Genomic DNA, 24,063 nt, shown 5'->3' on the forward strand with positions numbered 1-24,063 from the left:
GAGAAGAGAAGAGAAGAGAAGAGAAGAGAAGAGAAGAGAAGAGAAGAGAAGAGAAGAGAAGAGAAGAGAAGAGAAGAGAAGAGAAGGGGGACACTCTCTCTACAAGTTATCCCATTGCACCCTGTTGAATCCTTTATTAACCGGGAAACTAAATTTACCTCTGAATTACAAGAACGATGTTACTGTAAGAGAATAAATTGGTATTTAGGGAAACTGGTTTCTGAAAACCATTCCTACCAGGTTGGATTGGTTACTTTTGTTCTCTTGACACAGACTGACCTAGTTTGGGAAGAAGGGCTCTTAATTGAGAAACCATCAACTAAGGAACCATGAGAAGAGAAACCATGAGACTTGACTATGGGCAAGCTTGTAGGACATTTTCTTGCTTTCAGGCTGTGAACTCAGAGATCAGCCTGCCTTTGCCTCCTGAGTGCTGGAATTAAAGGTGTGTTTCCCAACCACCCGTCTCAACTTATTTTTTATGATAATGTCCATAACGCATAATAAAGAATTTGGATTCTTTGATAAATGGTGCTAAAATGACCAGATATATGTATAGAAATAAAAACAAGCCCTTATCTCATTTTACACACACACACACACACACACACACACACACACACACACACACACTGAATCAAAACAAACAGAATTGATTCAATGGATTAACCTAGAGCTAATATATAGTTCTTGAACAAAATATAGTAGTAAAATTCTGTGGTAAGTCACATTTTCTCTGGAATTAACCCAGTTTGGCCGTTTATAGAAAGGGTATTTTTTTTAAAGTTCACCTTTCTGGGATTGACTAAATTTTTAACTAGTTGTAAAGATGAGGCATTTAGGAAGATGATGCATGTAAAATGTATTTAAAAGAGTAAAGCTCTACTGGCATTGAGCAGACATCCTTGGAAGACAGTGAAGAGAATCCACAGTTTCTCCTAACTTGATAGAAGAAGTGATATGAGCTGAGCTGATGGCTCACGGAAAGGAACCTATGGCATGGGTTGATGACTTGAGTGCCAATAATCAGAATGCACTTAAAAGCCAGATGAAGTAGTGCACACATTATCTTCCTGGGGATATGGGAGGCAGAAGCAGGATACTCTCCTACACCTTGTTTTACAGTTAGCTCAGCATCCACAGCAGCTAAAACAGCCTGTCTTAAAGCAAACAGAAAGACAAGGGATGATACCCAAAGTTGGTGCTCTGATCTTCACGTGTGGACTGTGTGAAACATTCACAAATGCACCTCTAAACATGAATAAGCACATACACACAATAACAGCAAGTTTATTACATATATACATACGCACATGCACGCACACACATACACCAATAACAACAACAAAACTGTGTCAAAATATATCCAAAAGGTAGGCATTTAAAGGACAAGAAGAGAGGTCAACCAGAAAACCACAGAGTAAGTCCAATCATACAGCCAATTTGACCTTAGACTTTAAGTATTCATAACTAACTATGGAGAACTTACCTAATTTTTTGATATATAAATTTTGATATATAATATTTTGATATTCAGTCTATGATATTTTATTATGGAAATCCAACAGACTAACAGAGATATAAACTATAACCATGAGTTAAATATTAATGCTATACACATAGTAAAACAAATAATGCTTAACAATTTTTTCAGTAAACACAAAAGAAATGAAGAAGCAATCATTAAAAGTAAAGCTAATTCAATGGCAGTCATTCACACTATACTATTAGGTCAGTGTCTTGCTCAGCCACTATCAGAGATGCTTCTCTTTTTGTAGATGGGAACAAATACAGAGATCCACAGCTAGAGACTGTGCAGAGATTGTGAGAACTTTGTAGAACTCTCAGTCCTCAATAACATGTATTCATGAAAAAAATCTTCCCCACTCAGGACTCAGAGAATACTGAGAAAGAGGGGCCATAAAGATTGCAAAAGCAAGAAGGGATGGAGGACGCCAAGGAAACAAGGCCTTCTAAACAGGACCAATGCACTTGTGAACATAGAGACTACAGCAGTATACACAGGGTCTGTGACACATGGGTCCCAGCCTAGGAGGGAGTGTGGACACATTCCCCCATCCCTAACCCAGAAGATATCTCCAGTTAACAACTGTTCACAAAGGAAAATTGAGTTTTCTCCAGTGGAGTCTCACTGGGTATATAAACGACTCTTAAGGGCATGACCCATGCCCAGCCCAGTAGTGATTGTCAACACCAAACTGAATTAAGTGGCAATTTTAGAGGATCTGTGTCCCATAATACTTTGTCAATATATTTTTAAACTTTACATGTCTGTTGCAAAGACATTATGATTTCTGGTTCTGTGTTTTTATGGGATTTCATGTGTGCGAATGTGTGTCTCTACTCCCGTATGTGTTTCTAGTGATTTTTCTTTGGTTCCATTTCTTCTGCTTGTTTTGCCCTATTCTACTTAATTTTTTGATTTATCATATTTTATTTTATTATTATTTTTATATGCCTGTTTGTTTTCCACTGAGAAAGGGAAAGAAGGACAGGATTTCGATTAGAAGGGAAGTGGGGAAGATCTGGGAGGAGTGGGGAGAGGGAAAACCATAATCAGAATACATTGTAAAATATATATTTTTTCAGGAAAGGAAAAATATTAATCAAGCCAAAATGCAATTGACAAAAATTAAAAGCATCTAAGAGCTGTGGAGTAATATAAATTATATCATTTCAATCCCAGATAAAGAGACATGGCATTACAAAAGAGTTAAGTGAAGAAATATTTGAACTGAATGGCAGATGCCACCATACAGATGAAGAAAATTCAAAGAAGTTTATGGGAAAGTGTGGATCACAAAATAAGACTATTAAATGCATGCAAGTAAACTTAAGTACATTATTTTCAAATTCTTTATTTAAATGAGAACATTTTGAAGCTGACTACAAAAAAGAACTACTCTGTATAAAAAAATAAAGACAAAATCTTCAATGAAATAGTAAGAAACTTCAAACTCTATAAAAAGCAATGGAGACAATATTGAAAAGGTACAGAAAGGAAATACAGTTGACATAGAACTCTATGTTCAACAAATATTTTTCAAAAGTGAAGCTATGTGTATTCTGTGCACTGCAAAAAACAAGTCAGCTCAAAGAGAAAGGTTACACTATCAGAAATAAAATTTTAAAAGAAATTTGATTTCTACACATGAATGCAATCAGAAATAAGCCATATTCCCAACACCACTATCTGTGTAGCTCTCTAACAAGCACCAAGGGGTTCAAAGAAGCATTCTGTCAATCAGCACCTTGGACAGGAGCATGACAGTAAGTGCAGGGCAGGCAGTGCATGCCATGCTGGCATCTCAAGCACCTAACACCCTTCCACAGAGTGACTGGGGAGTGATGGTTCTTTAAAGTCTGTCACAAACATGGCACGTGAAAGAACTCCACGACAGGACGATGACTCTTTTGTCACCATCTCTGATGTCATCATAGCGCCAAGTTCCCATAACGTCATTATAGATAAAATAGGAAAAACTAACTGGAAGAGTCTACAGAGATCAGTGCTAAAATACACTTTTGGGATGGATTGGTCCTGTGGAATATTTAATATCAGTAATATCTTTCTCAAGTCTTTCTGCTCTTTAACAATATCATTTCCTAGTTCAGGTGATCTAAGCCTTGTGAGCTACCTCTATATATGAATGTGTAGAACAGTAATAACACTGCCATATTCTTCATTTCTTTGGTTTCTGGGAGGTTATAATGCATCGAATCTATGCTATTGAGCAATACTATTATTTGATGACCAGGCAAAACTCAAAGAAAATGGGCGAGAAGAGTAACTTATAGTCATTATTTGAATTAGTCATACAGAGTAATAGTTGGCACAATTATAAGTATAATATAAAGATCTACAAATTTTCATGCTAAGAGTCATAGATTGTGTAAATTAATATCCCACAAAAGACAATGCAAAACATCTTATTTTTTTTCAAGACAGGGTTTGTCTGTAGCTTTGGAGCCTGTCCTGGAACTACCTCTTATACACCAGGCTGGCCTCGAACTCAGAGTTCACCTGCCTCTGCTGCCTGAGTACTGGGATTAAAGGTGTGCTCCATGACCTCCAGGCTTGATTTTATTTTTAAAGGTGTGTTTTTTTTTTTCAATGCGGCAAATAGAATCTATACCCTCAGAAGACGACACTATGCTGTTTTAGGTGAAAGATTAGTCCATTGTTTTTCAGATGAATTTCTATTGTTTTTATTCCTTCATTTATTCTCCCATTTGTACATATAATTATCAGTAACATTAGGATGCAACTTTAATAACACCTTTTAAAGAGGCCTTCGGAGAACATGGCTTTCACCTTGATCTGAAAAATCAAGCATTTATTTTCTGTAAGTAGAAAGGAAAGCATGAAAAATTGATTTAATTCAGTTAAATAAAACATTCTTCCTCCTTCTCTGTGGGCTAGACAGGAAAGACATGGACAATCGGTTGAATAAAAGGATAAAAGGAAGGGGGTCACTTACTAATTTGATGCGGTGGCCAGGAATGGCGCTGATCTCCCAGGTGCACTCTTTCCGGCTTGGGTACTTGTCTGGCCAGTTGGGACTTGTGATGAGGCCACTTGGGCTGTGGATCTTCTGTTCACACTCAGCTGTGCCAATAACAGCAGTATCAGTTGGTGTTGGAATCCAGGGCAGAGTTAGGTCAGAAAACAAGCAACCTATCTGCTCCCCCTGCCTTGCTGAATGTCTTCCCTGCATTGCTAGCAAATATCACACCAATCATTGCTACCATTTTCATCTGCTTTGGGAAATCTGTTGCTGAACATAATCAGGCCGTATTTGCAGTCTGAATCACTGGAATTATATGTTTGCCACAGACCCCACAAGTGCCTTGAGGAAAGCAAGCTTCTATTCTAAACGATTGGATCAGACATTTCAGGCTTGGGTAACATAGGTTGCAAATCAACCATGTCTACACTGGGTCTGAGCAAAATATTTCACCACAAAGAAAAGCCAATGGGCTGCATCATTATACAACATCGCTTATAGATAATGAGCATTACTAAATCATTCTGTGACTCATGCATTTATATCTCCTCTCTCCTATACTTAAATGTATACTTGAATGCCTATGCTACCACCATTTGGTGGAATGAAGCACTAAGGTAAAAAAAAAAAAATAAGCAAATTGCTGCTAACCCTGAAGGGAACTCCCAGCAAATCACCATGGTATAACATTATGTTTCTCACAACTGGTGTCACTTTATAATTTGATACTGGGAGATTCTTTCTTACATAGATAATACGCCTGAGTCACTGCAGCGCTGCCCTGGAGTTTATCCCCTAAACTAAACTAAGATAATTCCTGTTGCTGTCATGACAGTTTCCTCCTTTCTTAAAAGACCTCCCAGGATGTTCTATATTCTCACAGGAAAATTTTGATTTTCAACAGGGGAATGAAGGAGAGAGAGGGAAGCAGGGAGGGACGGAGGGAGGAGAGGAAGAGAGAGAGAGAGAGAGAGAGAGAGAGAGAGAGAGAGAGAGAGAGAGAGGGGAATCTGAGGAATCTAGGATCTATCCCCTGGTGCATTAGCTAGCATGTTGGAGGCCATTTTCTATGTTGGGAAGCCATCCTCAGCCTTAACAAATGCAGTGGGGAGGGGTTTGATCCTCCATCAACTGACCATGGGATTCTTACCCTTTGGGAGGAGTGTATGGGGCTGGGCTGGGGAGGAGATAAGGAGGGACTAGAGGAGAGGTGGGAGGGAGAATTGTGGTTGGAATATAAAATGAAATTTTTAAAAAATATTTTAAGATCATTTTTAAAAAAAGAACAAGTGTTATGAAGCTGTAAATGTAGCTTTCAAACCTTAGTGGTAGAGTGCATACCTAGCATGCCCAAGACCTATCTCTGCAAACCTCAATGTTAGAGAACATACCTAGCGTTCCCAAGGCTATCTCTGCAAACCTCAATGTTAGAGAATATACCTAGCATGCCCAAGGCTATCTCTGCAAATCTCAGTGGTAGAGTACACACCTACTATGCCCAAGGCCTATCTCAGCAAACCTCAATGGTAGAGAATATACCTAGCATGCCCAAGGCCTATCTCTGCAAAAAGATAAAATTCTGTACTGAGTCCTCACTTCTATTGCCTATGTTTGGGCCTTGCCCTATGAAGCATGCCATCTGCAGGATCTACATCCACCCATGGCAAAGTTAAATTCTCCCTGCCAAGCAGTGCAATGTGCACACCATACAACACAAGTAGAGGGAAATTCAGCCTCCTTCCTGGCGATACAAATAAGCTACAATAGGGAATATCTGGAAATCATTCTGTCTAATAGGAAGTTTTCTCTAAAATCAGTTCCAGAAAGCTACTGTCAGGAACACATCTGAGCATGAATTCTACACATAAACTGTAAAAGCTGCTTTCCTTTGAATTACTTTACATGTCTGCAAAATCATTGGACCTTTTGTCCCAGTCTTTGAATTAGTAGCCTACCCCACCAAGTTATAAACATCCTGTGCGTAATGCAGAGAGCAAAAATTCTTGCTTGCATCTAATTCTGTACAATGTCATTATCTTAATGAAAAAGAAGAGGAAAAATCCTGGATATGAGATTCCATCTGTAAGGAAGGCCCATATGGACATTATGGATGACTCTAAAATGTATACAAACACCTACTCACAAGACTGTTATTATAAACAGATTTTTCCAACATACATGTCCTAATGACAACAGTTATAAAATTTGTCTTAATAATTTTCTTTTTAAGAGAAAGCTGGCCTCCAATCTAAGTAGGCCATCCCACAGCAAAGTCCCTAAGAAGAAAGAAGAACTACGTAACTGCTTTTTGTTCTTACTTTTAAAAATCGCTTCACAAAATCTTAGGGACAGAGATAGTCTAGAAAGTTATTGTTATATTAGTATGCTTTCCCCCTAACCTCTTGCTTATGACTCCAAATGGCAGAGAATCTACCCTCTGTGTCTGATAGCTCTGATACTTAGAGGAGCATCGCTCATGTAATGTATGACATATTCAGGGAGGGATACCACACCAAATGTAAACCATTTTGGAGAGGTTTATATGTGGACAGGGTGATGGAGCCTCTCTACAAAGACGCAGAACCATGTGGAGAAATGTTGTCTAGCAGATGACACTGTAGCAACTTCTCTGTTATACAAAGTTAAATCTAATGTCATCTGTGTGTGAAGTGCAGAACTTTTGTTTCACCTAATGAGGTGTCCCATAGCATCTCATGAATATCTACACACAACCCATAATGGCTAGGTTTTTGAGCTTTGGATAGTCTGCAGGAGCAGCAGCATGTGATTAAGCAAGTGGAAGCCAGGCTTTGCTCAACACACGTGAGAGGTGAGATGTTGTCAAGCAATTACGTCTTTCCATACCTTCCTTGCAATCATGTTTGTTCTCGTGCAGTACAAATCCGTTCCGGCACTGACACACGTAGCTCCCCATCGTGTTAACACACTCGTGCTGACAGCCGCCGTTATCCTTGGAGCACTCATCCTTATCTAACAGAGAAATAAGACCCAGGTTAGGGAGCAGTTTTTAAACAAAAGCAGATCAGAACAGATCCGGCTAGTTGTGGTGGACTTTGACAGAAGACAAAATGAACTGCACATCTCATGGTTTCCGACATAAGACAAATTCAAACTTAGAGTGCCTTCGTTTAACTTATTTCTTGTTTAGCTTGAGGACTTGTGCTATGAGCTGGGCTTCTGAAAGCACTGGTATAGGGCACGGACTGCGTGTTGAGAGAGTTGTGTTGGAGCATTTGGCAATATTCTATGCTAGAGCAGAAATTTCTGGTGGGAGAAAGATGGACCTTTTCCAGATGATCTTTAGCATCCGTTACCAGTTTTTCAGAGACAGGTGTGGAATTGTGAGCAGTCTGAACAAAGACAAGAGGTATAGGAGGGCAATAATACAGCTATGACCGAAGCTGAACAAGCTTCCAAGACAGGTATAGAGTCACTCCTAAAAATCATTTAATAACTATGGTGGGTTTTTTTATTAATATACTTACAATTAATTAGTTTGGGTATTTCATAACATTCAAAGACAGAAAAAGGTATCCTTGGTCCATTCTAAACATGGGATTAAATTTATGTATTTTAAGCAGAGTGGTCTGGTAGATCTGCTTATTAATAAGTCATCCCCTAAAGGGGCTTGTGGTGTGTGAGAAGGAAAACAGAGGTTAGAGTGGAAAGAAATAGACACTTTGTAAATAGCATAGCCACTACAGGGAATGCAGCTAAAGGGAATTAGAGGACAGCCAGCGCAGTGCAGAGTCACAGCTACCACAGGGCGCCACCAAGCTGCCGTTCCAAGCCCAGCATAGCAAGTTCAATCAAACTGGAAGGCGGTGCCTGATGCACATCGCCCAGATGTTCCTTCCACAGAGAATAAGAAAGGCAGAATCCAAAGTCTAAACTCACGGCTGCTATTTCCAGCAAGAGCTGGTCAGCTTATGGTAGTACATACAAGATTCAATTCTGATCAGTATTTTCCCTGAAGAAGTGGCTCTGAGGGGAAACACTTCACTTAATATTCATACATGCATGTAATATTTGGTCAAATCCCCTCTTTTGCCTCCCCTCTCATTTCTCTTATATCCCATCACTACCTTTCATTTCCAGCTTCCTATACTTTCTCTTTTTTTTTTACTGCCCACTGAATCCACTTAATACTGCCAGTATGTGCTCGAGTGCAGTGACATCCACTGGAGTAGGGGCAGCCTGCCACGGGCCACATCTTTGAGGAAAAACTGACTTTCTCTGTCTAGCCATCAGTTGCCAACAGCTCCCACAGTGGGTGGGACTTTGGGACCACCTCTTTTCTCTAAGCTGGGATTTTGCCTGATGAGTTTATATAAATCTTGTGCATGCTGTCAAGGCTGCTGTGAGCTTAGATGTACAACTGCCCTGTTGTGTGCAGAAACAGTTTTGCTATAGTTCTGCACTGCTTCCGACTCTGACATGTCCACTCCTTCATCTGGATGGAGTGGGTTATAAGACTTAGCTGTCCCACAGAAATTGAGAAAGGAATAAAGGACCATTGAGGATGCAATTAGCCAACGAATCGGAGTTAGAATGCAGGTGGCTTAAAGGGGAAATGAGGAATAGTGGAGCAAGAAAGGTTAAGTGGGGTGTGAGACGGGAAGGCAGGGGAGAGGATGAGGAGAGATAAGAGACACTAAAGGTTAAGGGGGTTGTGAGACGGGAAGGCAGGGGAGAGGATGAGGAGAGATAAGAGACACTAAAGACCCTTGAAAACACAGAAAATGCTACTGCAGAAGCTTTCTATAATACGTGCATGCATGCCCATAAAAGGAGTTTGAATGGAATTTACCCTACAATGAGAAACAATGACTTTTCTAGACAGGCATAGATTTGTCAGACAGAAAAATCCATTAACTTAATTTTTTTTCCGACTAACTTCTTATAATTGCCTAGAATTGATACATGAAAATGTGTTAATTTCTCTAATATAGCAGTAGCAGATACAATGCATGTTAATTTCTCTGGTAAATTTCCTTTTTAAAACATATCTTTTATTCTTCCCCTTCAATATAAAACACACATTTAAAAGTGGAAAGAGCTACAATATCTGTGCTACTTTATCAGATACATCAGAAATCATAATATGCACACACTACTCCACTGCGTACCCTAGTACTTGAGTGTATTTGTTTATCTTTATTCCTGGTGGACCACTTTTTGCAAGAGAACTAAACTTTTAAACAGTTTTTTCCTTCTGAATAAGATAGAATAACTAATAAAATTTATTTTTACTGATAAATATTAAGTTTTCTAGTAACTGTTATTGTAAAGCATTTAAAATGACTGCATATATTATATTCTTGATTAGGATTTCTCTCTCAGTAACAGCTTCTGAGTTTTAAGAATAAAAATTTTCAACTAAACCTTGATAAAAACAACTATCAATATGTATATTAGAGGATCATGTATATTGGGTAGCTTGTAATGAGATAATTTAAAATTAATCCAATTATATTTTCATCTTATATGACTGTTCAGCTAATTAAAATCTGTATAAGTAGTAAAATTCTTTCACTTTCAAAGAGGACAGACCATGATGCAATGCTTTATAGATCTAGAAATGTTTGGAGTAACAGAGAAGTATGCGATGCAAGAGTTTGTCCTCTGACAGTTTCTTTGTATTTAATTCAGAGAAACGTTCCTTAGGGGGAATTGCACAACATCAGAATCACCACATTTGTACCACAACACAGTCATCTGGGCACTTATCAGTGGCAGCTCTCTTATGTGCATGCACGTTGGCTTAGCTGCGGGTACATAAGATGAGTAGGTTTCTACCCAGGTTCCGGCAATAGTCTATAATCTACAACGTTTTAGATGATAACCTCACTAAGTAACCTTAGGACACTTAGGACAAAAAGGACTCTGCCAGGTACATTTGTTGTCACTTATTTATACTTTCTACTGTCATACAATTATTCCATAAAGCGACTCTGAATTCCTCCTGTCTAGTTTTGAGATAGTTCATAAAACTGTTCCAAGACTCGAAGTTCTGAGACAGATCATGTTCGGTGATTTGATTCCCATGACCATTTTTTTCTTTCTATAGTATTTGTGAAAATACTTCCATGACTATGCTTTAGCAAATCCCTAAGTAATTAATTTTCAAATAAAAAAAAACCTTTCAATTTACTAGAAAGTACAGTATGTTTATCTATGGTTTTCATAAACTTAGTTATACTGAACCACCTAACAAACCATTACATACTATTTTGTAAACTATTATGCTCAAAACACAATGAGAAATCTAGCTCTTTTCAATGCAAATATGCAGCTAGACAAATACACAGTTTAGAATTCTGATAGTCAGCCGTGTAGCCTTCCGAATCTCCATCTGCTGCCATCCCTTCCTTGCACTTATGCCAAACGCAACTTTACTTCCCTTCCTGGAGGAAATGTATTGCTTAGCAAGCAGAAAGACACAGGAACTGAGGTGCACAGTTAATCTAATCATGCTTAAAAATCCAAACTATTTTAAACCCAAATCTGGCAGATTTCTAAGACCTTTCAATAAATCCAAGAGAGAACACTGGGATTTTATTGTTTCTAACAATTATTATGGACTTTTACCAAGTGGCAGTCTATTAAAGAAACAAAAAGTATCCTTTTTTTCTTCATGCCCTAAGGATGCTAGTGTAACACATTACCATGGCAAGGTCGTGACTGTCTCTCATGGTCAAGCAAATGAATGGCAGACAAAGATGAAGTAAGGAGTGGTTGTACTGTGACATGGAGCTAAGCATTTAGTTCCTCAGATGTCTCCATACACAAATGAACACAACAGCAGAGTTGGTACTTTTGTTGCTTTTTGACCTTAATTATTCAGTATATTTAGCAATACCCCTAGACATAATAATCTTATCTAAACTTTATCAAAATTAACTAAAGTCATATAATTTATATATGCTATTTTTCACCAGAGGAGTGACATAAATACAAACATCAGAGTTGCTTCCTGAACATGATTGTATCAAAGAATATGATTGATAGTGAATTACTAGTTATGGATGCTACCAAGGGAAGTGGTCACTTCTTCAATCGTATGTGCCGATCTCGGACTGTGCTCCTTTTTACATCCATGCGAGAAGAGTGAAGCAAAGGAGCTTACATGTCAATGCCATTGTCCTAACAATATGTCTCTCCAGTTCCTATCGCCTTGCCTGGCCAATAGTCACAAAGGCAAATTTAAATTTACTAAGAATCTATAGAGTTAAAGATACATTGGACTCAGGTTTTGTTTAATAAATCTTTTAAAAGATTTTTAGATAAAGTGAACATCTGAAGTAATGTAAAAGATGCTAGGTATTTTAGATGGTTTGCAGAATTCACTCATTTTGTAAGTTCAACTTTTAACATAAATATTTAGACAGAACTAAGATAACAGAGTTATCTCCACCTTACCACCAGATTGCTTAAAAACTTCAATATATACATTTACAAAATAGACAGATCTGAAATTAGTTCTCTTTCTTTTAGACAAGGAAACTAAAATTATATTTTGAATAATAGAAATCTTAAATGAATGATTGAAAAGCATTTTTAAAAGGTAATTAAATCTGAGAGAAAGGAGGGAAGGAGAACAAGGGAGCCCCAATCCCCTGTGTTTTGTGTTCACTGTATCTGACTTGGAACTCAATGGATTCTATGAACCATTAACTTCAATTACACTGAAAACTGCAGGCAAACCCTGGACATTGTAAATCTCATTAATTTTAAATGGAGAAAAGGTGGCATAAATAGAGTTTAAATGAACTCAATTCAAATTACCTAGTATTAAAATATAATCTGGATTCAGTTGTGTTAAATCAGTTGCTAGCTACACAGGCAGAAGAGATTTCTGTGGTAAGGTTTATTGTAACCTATTTTTGAAGGTCAGAAGAACAGTTTTATAAAAAGTAGGTTCAAAATTGAGAAAATAATATTTACACACACACATACACACAAACATACACACACTATATATTTGTAAAAATTAGGAATTATTTTTATACTTCAGGCTCTAATATAAAAAATGAACTTTTAATTAATTTTAAAGTGTACTAACAGTCACAAACCATTAAATATTATGTATTTTTGTATCTTTATATAACATATTTTAAAGTACATTTTGTATTTCTATTTAAAGCTATATAAAATTATATGTAATATAAATTACTTTTTCATACTTATTGTAATGATTTATGTATAAACAAGACAAAACTGAACATTAATTTGAGCCTAACATATTAAAGAAATATAAAATGGGGAAAAATGTAGTACTCAAATGAAATAACAGTTTTTGAGGCAATAAATATTATTTGGAAAATCTGCCAGGTTGGTGGAGTCTGGCGTCATTTTCACCATGCACACATATGGAGCAGTCAGTATGCAAAAATGCTGGAGTCCTTGTGCTAGAATTTGCTACAATATTTAAACTTATATAAGAGCTACTGTTTGGAGACAGCATTTCATCTGGTTCTATACTATGAATATACTAACATCTGCACTAATCAAGCTGTTAAACTGAGCTCAGGCATTCCACACACCTCCCCATTACAGAAAGCAGAGAAGAAGACAGAGCAGTTAAATCAGTGCACACTGGAAGACAGAAACTCATGTGTATACAGCATTTGTACACGCATACCTGAGAAAAAGTGTGCTTTAAAGCCCTTCTTGGATACAGTGTTGTCCGATTTGAATTCAATCCTCATGTTGTTGAAATGGGAAGTGATCACTTCAGGTACGTCAGCTCCACAGAATTTGCCATGCAGTTTAGACTCAGAGGAAAGACCACTCCAGATCTCCACATAATCGTACTTGCAAACCTGGACAAACATGGTTGTCATGATCACCAGTTAGAGAGAACCAGATAGTTGAGACCATAGTTAGAGAAACCTGTCATGACTTTCATCCAGTAACCCCATGGTATTCCTACTAGGATTAACACATAAAGGGAAAAAAACCAAATCCAACAAAAATAAACTATGAGCAGAGGGTACAAAAATTTAAGAAATTTACTGTGGAAACCCTTCTTTCATCAATTTATTTGTACAATTCCTATCATGTATCTTTTACAAAAATACCAAAATATGAGGAGAATTAAGATTTGTTCAAAGGTGGTATCTATGGGAAGAAGATAAGGTATGATTGCTGCCTTCATTTTATTTTTATTTTAAATTTCAGGGTGAATTGTGACAGCATTTGCCGTGTCTCATCTAACACTGATGACAAAAATATAAGATTCTATGCTACATTTTTCCCAGAATGACCCCTGTCAATAGAAGTCATCCTCGGAACAAAACCTATGTTTAGAATTTTTTTACAAAACATGTACAAAGGTAAGCTTATCACATATGGTTGTAGTTGGCTAACAGCCCAGAGTTGGGTTTAAACCAGTACTGCATACCCTAAGCATGACACTCTGTACCAAACAGCACCGATTACAACTCCAAGGAGTAGATAGACAATTGGTGGGTAGTACTGGAATCCTGTCTTCAGTGCTTGTTACAGAGCGCCTGTTTCTTCATTTCCTTCAGGGTTAGGTACTATAAATTATTTGGTAGGACTACTAGCGGATTGTAAACAAATGCTAAATCTCTTCAGTGGAATAAGCCGTGGATTTGTAACAAAATGAAGTAAGATCATCTGATTTATTTACCTAGCATCACGAAAATGCAAGGACCCAACTGCATGCCAAGTGTTCTTAAGCGATTTTATGGCCACTAACAGATGTTTCCACAGCACACTTTCCCCAAGCTCTAACAGAGCGTATGTATGCTACAGAATGCATCTTGCATGAGCAACTTTATTATATAAACGTATAATTAGCAAGGTTTAACAATACATACGATTGAACCCTGGGGCATGATCTGTACTTTGAAATATGTCAACTCAAATCACTGGGGATTTTTTTTTGTGATATTAATTAGGTACTAAATAAATAAGCTGCTACTGGGAAGAATGAAGTAATTTTTTCTGCATACTTCGTTAGAGTGTGACATTTGTTGACGGAGAACTCCATTTTAAAAGAATGTTTCAGATGCTGAAGGCTTTTACTATTGGCTTTCTTCTGGAACATCAATTCAGAGAACAGAATAATGAAGTTTTGATTTACTCTAAGATTTTATAAGTCAAAGGTTTGCTTGGGTCTGTTACTGTAAACAGTTAAGTTATCAAGCTATGGAAATACATAGAATGCTGAGAAGGCTTCCCACACAGTAAGGCCAGTTTAAGAATTCTGGCCTATGTTAACAAGTTCACAGCCAGATGTTCTGTGAATAGTGGCCATTACAATGAGACCAAGGCATCCAGAACACAAAGGGGCATTTGTATAAAACCACCTCTGCCCCTTCCTCCTTCATAGAAGCTCCTTTTCTTCTCACACCACGAGTCAATTCAAAATGTCTCTCCTAACCCAATAATAGCTATAGCAATAACTATGATAGCAGAGTTAACTCAACATTCCGTCAACATCAAGTCACATGTTGGGAGAGAAATCCCATTTCTGGAAAGTGTGGATCATATAAAAAGTTTTTCAAAATGAGTTATAATTATAGTCTTCATTTCAATAGTCACTCTGATTTGAGATAATTGTTAAGGAAAATTATGTTTCCTGCTTATTAAATATGTTAAAAGGTTTAATTGATGCCCATCTTATCATTTTTCCAAAATATGATACTGGAAATAATCTAAAAAAATCTACTGGTGTGTGTGTGTGTGTGTGTGTGTGTGTGTGTGTGTGTGTGTGTGTGTGTGTGTGTGAGACCTTCATATGTGTGTACATGTAGGTGTGTATGCATGTGTGTAAGTCAGATGTCAACTCCAGTTATCATTTCTCAAAAGCTTTCTGCTTCCTTTTTATGGTAGGGAGTTATACGGCACCTGGAGGTCTAGTCTAGACTGAATGTCCAGCAAGAGCTGTGGGTCCTCCTGTCTTGGAGTCCCCAGTGCTGGGACTACAATATGTGCAGCCATGCCCCGCCTTTTTCCAGATGCTGGGTGTGGAACCCAGATACTCACGTTAGCATGACAGAGACTTTAATGAATCAGCCTTCTCCTCTTCCCAGCTGATTAACTTTTCTGATTTGATAGTCCTGCCTACCTTTACCTCCATAGGTCACTCTTCACATTTAATTCAAAGCCTCCAAAGAATTTATTTTTAATGCATAAAGTTATCTTAAAAATTAAAAAAGATAACAGTTCTGATTAGCATTTAACTGGGTAATGAATTGGTTGACTGTATTTTAGGTTCTAAAACAATGGAACATTTGTTTAAAGTGACATTTGTTATATATCGATTTATGTGTGTTTTGCAGTTTATAAATCTTAAAAAAGAATAAGATGATTTTCCCATTGCTCAGCTGATCAAAATAATGTTTATAATTGTTTATTTTTTTCAAAAGCCTTTTCTGTCTATTATAAAAAAAATCCATATAACCAAGTAGCCCAAAGAAACAGCTATTGAAATGCATTGGGTTTTAACTACCTAAACATGTTGACAGTTCAAAGTTTATTATACGGTGAATTTCCTTTGCAAGGATTTTTTTTTGTAGATTTGGAAGGTACTGGGTAACATCCTAGCCATCTATGCCATCCAAGTGAGAGAACTGAAAAATAATCAACCAAAACAAAACAAAAAACAAGTCACAGATGGATTTTTTTATGGAGCACAGTTGCCTTATACCCGGTGATGCTTGTTTAAAGGACACTTCTCACTTAGTCCTGGTTTCCCAGGTGCTTTTTAGGGACAATTTTGTCTGCTGCCTACATTTGTGCTGCCCTCAGTTGTGCTTGATATGATAGCTTTATTGTTATTAATGCAACAGAGAGTGAAAAACTGCAATACATCTTAATTAAAACTTGAAATCAAACAAAAAAGTTATCTTAACCATTACAAGTTGAATTACTGGAGAAAAGAATATTTCAAGCTGGGATGTAAAATGAAGGAAAATAATTAAAATAAAATAATAAAATAAAAATAAAATAAAAGCAATAAAATGAATATTTTAAAAGCAAAACCATGAGTAGACAGAAAAAGGAACAAAAGTAAAAAATAAGTACACCAAAGAAGTTGTGTATGAAACCTACAAAAAAATCCAATAACAATGCCTAGAGGCATTCATACATTACATTTCTCATCCCATGTTTGCAAATTTCAGGAGGTATACAGAAAAAGGAAGGTAATTTTCATTATTTAATGTTTTTATTCTACTTAGTCAAATTAAGTCACGTACAATTAAATATAAATGCAGAACTAAAAGTTAGAAGCAGGTACTTATGACCTTGTCCATAAAAATCATCCAGTGAAAACAAAATTCAGCTGACATTTTCTGGCTGTCATTCCTACGCCTTAAATTCGACCTGAATTTGGTGTGTTTGTGTATAGCCTACAGACATCTCCAGATCAGTGATTTCACGAGTTTCGGTGTGGTCATATCTCAAAAAATTGATCCTTTAATTCAGTAAAGTGTATTTTGAAAAGGAATAGTAATGTCATTTAAGTTGTCAGACTGCCTTGGGCTTCTAAACATGAAAAAAGATGCTGCAGACCTTGCTCACTTACTTCATTGCCTTCCAGTTCAAAAAACTCAAACTTCACAGAGATTCTGTACTGACTTGGAGCGATCACTTGCCACACACAGTTTTTGTTTGGAGGGTATTCTTTGGGCCAGCCAGGAGTGGTTATGGTGCCATTGAGCTTCGTAAGAAGTCCTCCGCAAGCAGCTAGAAGGGAAAAGGAAATAGTATCAGCGCCACCCCTTCAACTCCCACCATGTCAGCATTAAATGTGATTCAGCTTCTGTCAACTCGAGAAACTGCACTCTCAGGTTTAGCAAAAGATTTTTATCATCAAATCCCATTCATAGGCTGTTAATCATCATCTTGAAAATGAAGAAGTTCATTGTAAATAGCTTCAAATTTCAGTGACTCGTATGAAACCAGGTCCAAGTTTTCTTCTTTTTCATGCATGTAAAATACCTTACAGTATCTTGATGACTGAAAAGTAATATAAAATTACTTTTATGAAATTAATAAAATTGTGGGAACTAAGGAAAACATACAGAGATAAATGATAGATGACTGATTGGCTGATGATGGCTAAGTAGATAGAAATAACTGATTGAGAGATCTTTGATAGATACACACACATGCATACATACATATATAGATACACAAATGTTTTAATAGATAATGATAATAGATGATAGATACTTAGATATTGATATGTAGATAGAGGGAGATGATGGATATATAGAGGAATAGATAAGATAGGAGAGAAATGATGTTGATAGATTTATAGAGATAGATGATAGAAAGATGATAGAGAGACAGCATAAAATATTCATATAAAATATTACCAAACCCATATTTTAAAATTCCCATACTCTTCCCCAAGGTAAGTAAGACCATTTAACCTACACCAGCAAGAAACATAAAATAACAGATAGAACATATTATTACAAAGCTTTTAATTTTAAAAAATTGTATTCTTAGATATTTGATGATCTTTTAGAATAGACACTGTTTATATTTCCTTTCTAAGTTCCTATTGAAAAAACAAAGTCAGAGTATCACAAGGGCAAGTCGAATAAAACGAGCACACCCTACATATAGCTCATAACTAATTTCTGGAATGTCGAATAGTTAGTTATCTGAGATGACGCCTTTGTCTACATGCTTGTGTAAACATAGGTATGTGTGTATTTGCTATCATATTAGTAAGTATTCAAAGTGACTGGTTCACCCATTTTCACTGGGTGTTTGATAAATGACTATCAAGAAAAAGATTTATTTCTAGGGGTCACATGTAAGGAATAGTGATGTTCATCTTGGGGTCACAGATCTGTGTTCAGCACCTGCCTATGACGTGCAAGACTTTGCTTGAAGCTGCAGGCAGCAATAAAATTTCTTAGAGTCATTTGCCTTCAGAATTGATAACCAATGGGCCACTTTAAAATACTTCACATTTTTCCCAACTATGCCATTTTTATTTCTGTATCTAGTGGTGTAGAGGGGAGGCTGGCAGTTAAGTACATGTGATGGAGACTTGAAAGGCCAAGCATGAATTCAAACTTAGGAAATAAAGAAGCAGTGTCATTTTTCAAAAGTAAGCCAGCAGGGGCCACAACATCAAATATGAAGCAAAAAGTTTTACTGCCTTTTGCACTTATATATAATCACAGCCTATATATCACTGATGTATGAACAAAAGGCTCACTTTTGGAAGACTTACATTTTGGTGGTGAAACTCTAAATTATGTGACTGTAAATTGTAAATGTCTGTGAAGATAAAACAGTGGGGATGGTGAAAGAGAAATTGATGCAGGGAAGATCAGCCAGTGTGCTCTGCCCTTACACTGATGGGTGAAGCCTGTATGAAATGGAGGAACGGGCTGGAGAGATGACTTAAGAGAACTGTTGCTCTTGCAGGAGACCTAGGTTGAGTTCCCAGCACACAGATAGTGGATCACGATCATGTGTAACTACAATTCCACGGGATCCACCATCCTCATCCATCTAAAGGCACGAGATGTGCATGTGGCACATTTATATACATGGAGGCAAGACACATACATACATGAAATAAAATAAATTAAAAGATGCAATGAAGGAAGAGGAATTAAAATGAAGCATCTTTAAATAATTAAGAAAGAACCTACCTATAGGCCCTGATAACAAAACATTGTATACAAGCTTTCATGTAAGATTTCAGTGAACAAGTGTAGATGACCATGATTAAAATGCCATTGTACAATAAATTTTAACTCACAAAAATATTTATTTAATTTTGTGCTACATTCTTATGTCTGTGTCCGTAGATGAATATGTGGAGAAGACCAAGTAAACAAGTGTGTTCTATGCATACAGTCTGTCAAGAATATAATAAAAAAAGTAACAGATATTGAAATGTGTGGCTGAGGAAATATGGAAGGTTACATTCCCACACAAAGAATGGAAGTGAGTGAAGTGAGTACAGACACAGGGAGAGCGGGAGAGACAACTGAAGGGGTGATGAGGGAGGGGTAGAAGAACACATGCAGAGCTAAATGTCGGTGATGGTGGAGCTGGACACACATGTAGGTCTTATAGCCAGGGGAGGAAGAGGTAGATGCTAGTAACGGGAGACCACGTGAGCTGTCATGACTGCTGTGCTCACTGTAGCAGAAAATGACAGCACAGAGAGACAGAGACAGATGCAGACAGACAGAAAGAAGAGGGATGGAGAAAGAGATAGACGGACAGGCAGGCAGGAAAAGAAGGAGATAGACACACACACACACACACACACACACACAGGCCCTACCTTCACAGCTCCTTCTGTCTGGCCCCAGTTCATAGCCAGGCTCACAGGCACACTGGTAGCTGCCCAGTGTGTTGAGGCACCTCTGCTCACAACCTCCTCGGTCAGCTTTGGTACACTCATCTTCTTCTATAAAGTGAGAGAGATGCAGAGCAGTTAGAGTGTTCAATCTTTGTTCGTGAGAATGCAAAACCTCTTCAAATGTGGTGTTTAATGGCTCTGAATAAAACAGACCACTCATTCCTCAACAAAAGGATTCTAATGACTAAGCCTTTGTTGTGCGAACTGTAGGAACACATAGTGTGGCAACCAAATCCAGAGAACAAGAGAGAGACGAGAAATCCACCTGCTTCAGGGACAACTGGAAGTCACCTTATCTCACACACAGTGTGTGTGTGTGTGTGTGTGTGTGTGTGTGTGTGTGTGTGTGTTTTCTGAATTTAAGGGAAAATGGAGATTACTAAATCCTGGAGATGTTTTGGAATTAAGTTGAAAAAGTGCAGCATCACTTACTGATTTCACAGTATAATTTGTGAAATATATCTCAAAACATGCTTTTAGAAGCTGGAGACACACACAGATGAGTGGGAGAATATAAGATTTGCATATGAGAAACCCTGGGTTTAATTATCAGCACACACACAGCATATACAAATCCTGTATGCACAAGCACAAAATCATATACTACACAAATACCTTTAAAAATATCATCAAGAAGTAGATTGTAATGATTATAACTTTAAAAAAAATGAAACTTAGTAGATTGCTAGATCTTTTAATGCTTTGGTGTTTTTATACAGATACTTAGACTAAAAATAAATATTCATATAAATGTATGCACTTTTATTGCATAAAATATAATGTGTTTTAATAAATTTATATATTGAAGTAACAACTCTCTCCACCTTCCAATTTACATGGTGACCTTCTGCGCAACTCTTGTTGACAGTGAACTGTACTATTTAAATAATGGAAACAGATGTTTCCTATTGGTGAATTTCAGCATATGTAAAATATTAACCAATTTATCTTGTGGAAGCCCATGCAGATAAAAATTGTTCATTCTTTCTACTAGAAATTTTCATTCGCATGGTACACTTCAAATAACACACTTGGTAATATGCCTATAAATTTCCTATATGTAAATTGGATGTTACTTTTTTGCACTAAAATAGCTTTCATTTTACTCTAGTAAATACTCCCTAGCTTTAGAATGTAAGAACATACTTCAGCTTCTAAGGAACTCCTACCCAGTTTTACCCAGACTCAAAACTTAATACCCCATCTACCCTTAACAACACCAAGGAAACACGAATTTGTGAGAGGGTGCAAATCACCTTTAAAAAAGTTAGCAGCAAAGCCTGCCTTGTTCACAGTCCCATCGGACACAAACTTCATCCACAGAGTGTTGGAAGTAGATCTTATGTCTTCAGGTTTGTCATAACCACAAAACCGTCCTATCAAGGGACTGTTTTCACTGGTTCCATCTCGAACTTCTAGGTGGTCATAGGCACAGCTGTCATGTCTTTCAATCTGCAATGGGGAAATGGTAAAAACAATCTGCTCACTAATAGATATTAGTAAGAGAAGTGCAGTGGGAAGGCAATATGTGTTCTTGCGGCACAGCACTGACTTGGTAATATGAAGACACAAAGGAAGACACATGAATACGAAGACTTAACAGTTACACTGCACACAAAGGAACTCAACTATTTTAAATCCGTGGGATAAGGCATCAACATAGGACAGAGGTAACAGAGGGAAATGCATTGAGAGATAGACAGATAGGTTGATTGATTGATTGATTGATTGATGATTAGTAGAGTTGCACTGCATAGCCCAGGTTATCTTGGACTACTTATGTATTCCACTCTGGCCTCAAACTCAACATCCTCATTGCTTCATATTAAAAGTCATGTAGATTAAAATTTAGCAAGGTCAAGTAAAATGAATTTTCATATTAGGTTGACTACTGTTCTCAAAATCATAGTACTAACCAGGATGAAAAAAAGGCACTATCAAAAATTTAAAAAATAATTCCTTCTGTGCTTCAGAAATAATAATTGGCTTTATCCTGTTGATAACTCTCATTATGTTCTTTTCCTAGATACAAAACAATCATTTATTTTTTTTATTTATAACAAATTTGCTGTTTACTTAGTTACAATTGAAAGTTTAAATGCTTACATGTACAAAAGTATATTTCCTAGAAAAATGCTTTTTATGATATTTTTAATGATATTTTCATTAATACCTACTTACAGATTTGACATTATTTATATACTAAATAACAGGTATCTGGCACTGACTAATAATCTAGAATGTAATTGCATTCACACATCGTAAATGTTTGCAGTTGAGCAGCTTAGCAAATGGAGTGTTCCTCATGTATATAAATCCACAGTGTTCAGAAATGCTTCATCCCTTCCCAACACCAATCTGAGAGACTTTATCAGTGAATGGAATGCTGGGGTTTACATACTTTTCCAGGGTAAGCCTGAGTGTAAATCCTGTACAATGAATCTCCTCCACCGACGCTAATTACAACTATACTTCGACTTGGGACTACAACATCAAGCACAAACAGAAATGCAAGTTATTCCACTTACATTATGCATTCAAGATTTTCCAGTTATATTAGATTTTTTTTTACTGATTGATATTTGGGAAGGGTATAAATATGGCTAAAGTTAAAAACTGAATTAATAAGATGGAGAGGTGACTCAGTGGTTAAAAACACTTGCTGCTCTCACAAAGAACCCTGGCTTAGCACCCACAGAGCAGCTCACAACTGCCTGTAACTTCAGTTTCAGGGCATCCAAATCCCTCTTCTAACCTCCTTAGGCTCCTGCAATTATATGGTACATGTATACTCACAGGTTCACCACATACATAAAAATTTAAAAGAATAAATATCTAAATCAAACCTATGGATGTTAAACTAGTAACCGTAAGTTCCATGAAAAAAAAATAAGAAAGCTAATGACATATAAAAGAAAAAAATTTTTTAAAAGGCAGTTTCCTCTAGAGTTAACGCATAAGCATAGACAATTCAAGAGCTAGGCCTACTAGAGGCAATGTCATGCACAACTGACATGAAGTGACTATGGTTTGATAATAGCATTGTTCATTGATTGTAAACTTGGAGGTAACCAGAGCATAAACTCTCCATGAATATGGCAAGTTCAATACAATGTAAACAGATCTAATATCCATAGAGACAATGTTGAAAGTAAAAGTGAACTTTGTATATGATTTTCAAAAGTTGATATTTAACTGGCCTTGAAGGGCGTCTGAACACACAAGGGGATAACAGGTTCAGAGTTACAAAGAGGCACTCTGCTTTGCTTCATGACTTTGAAAACTCATCCCTTCAAAGGCTGCTTAGTGGGGAACCCAGGAAAAGGTGAATGGTTTCTACTTAGTGAGAGCTAAGATAAAATAAATTGTACAAAAGACATCAGATCCACCACTTTTTCCTTAGTCTTTGGATGACTGCTTATGGGAGGACTCAGAGAAAGGATCAGACCCTGATTTATTACCCATCCAGCCACACAATGCCTTGCTACACTGTATACATCTTAACACACATACACACATACACAAACACACACGTATGAATGCATGTGGATATATATGTACATATGTATATATGGTAATGTTTGCAATGTCCATGATCAGAATTAAATGATTGATTTAGCCAAAATGTATAAACAACACCTATCAATTTATATATGAATAGACAAAAAATCTAATGTGCAAAAACAAGGAAATGTTATTTGCTCTTAAAAGGAAAATTAATTGTCATATATACTACTTTATATATGAAACTTGAAGAACTTAGGAAAATGGAATAAGCTAAAAGTGATTCTGAATTATTCTGCTTACATGAGACACTAGACTACTCAGTTCACAGGCACTGGAAAATGGGTGTTTTAAGGGACTAGAGGTAAAAGAAAATGGCAGTTGTCATCTAGTGGCTACAAATGTATAAGTGGTAAAATAAAAAGGTGTCTAGATACTGTCATCAAAACACTATGAAGAATTCTTTTTTCTTATTTTTTATTTTTGAGATTATAATTTAATTACAAGATTTATTTCTACCCTTTCTTTTCTCCAAATCCTCTCATATGCCCTTCCTAGCTCTCCTTCAAATTCACAGCCCCTTTTTCTCTGTTAATATATGCAAATATGTATATTTACATATGTGTA

At 36.8% G+C, this 24,063-nt stretch overlaps 1 protein-coding gene across 1 annotated transcript in view; it reads right to left on the bottom strand.

The window, feature by feature from the left end:
* The window catches only part of Tll1 (tolloid like 1), a 185,737-nt gene that overhangs the window by 8,586 nt on the left and 153,088 nt on the right, over positions 1-24,063 (bottom strand). Inside the window, exons 13-18 of the mRNA XM_005367745.2 lie at positions 21,189-21,384; positions 19,855-19,980; positions 17,113-17,273; positions 13,195-13,375; positions 7,395-7,520; positions 4,503-4,630 (exon numbers count right to left, since the gene is read on the bottom strand). Of these exons, the coding sequence (XP_005367802.1) occupies positions 4,503-4,630; positions 7,395-7,520; positions 13,195-13,375; positions 17,113-17,273; positions 19,855-19,980; positions 21,189-21,384 (918 nt within the window). The remainder of the gene's footprint in view (positions 1-4,502; positions 4,631-7,394; positions 7,521-13,194; positions 13,376-17,112; positions 17,274-19,854; positions 19,981-21,188; positions 21,385-24,063) is intronic.

The sequence above is a fragment of the Microtus ochrogaster genome, unplaced genomic scaffold (assembly GCF_000317375.1).
Source record: "Microtus ochrogaster isolate Prairie Vole_2 unplaced genomic scaffold, MicOch1.0 UNK23, whole genome shotgun sequence".
NCBI lineage: Eukaryota > Metazoa > Chordata > Mammalia > Rodentia > Cricetidae > Microtus > Microtus ochrogaster.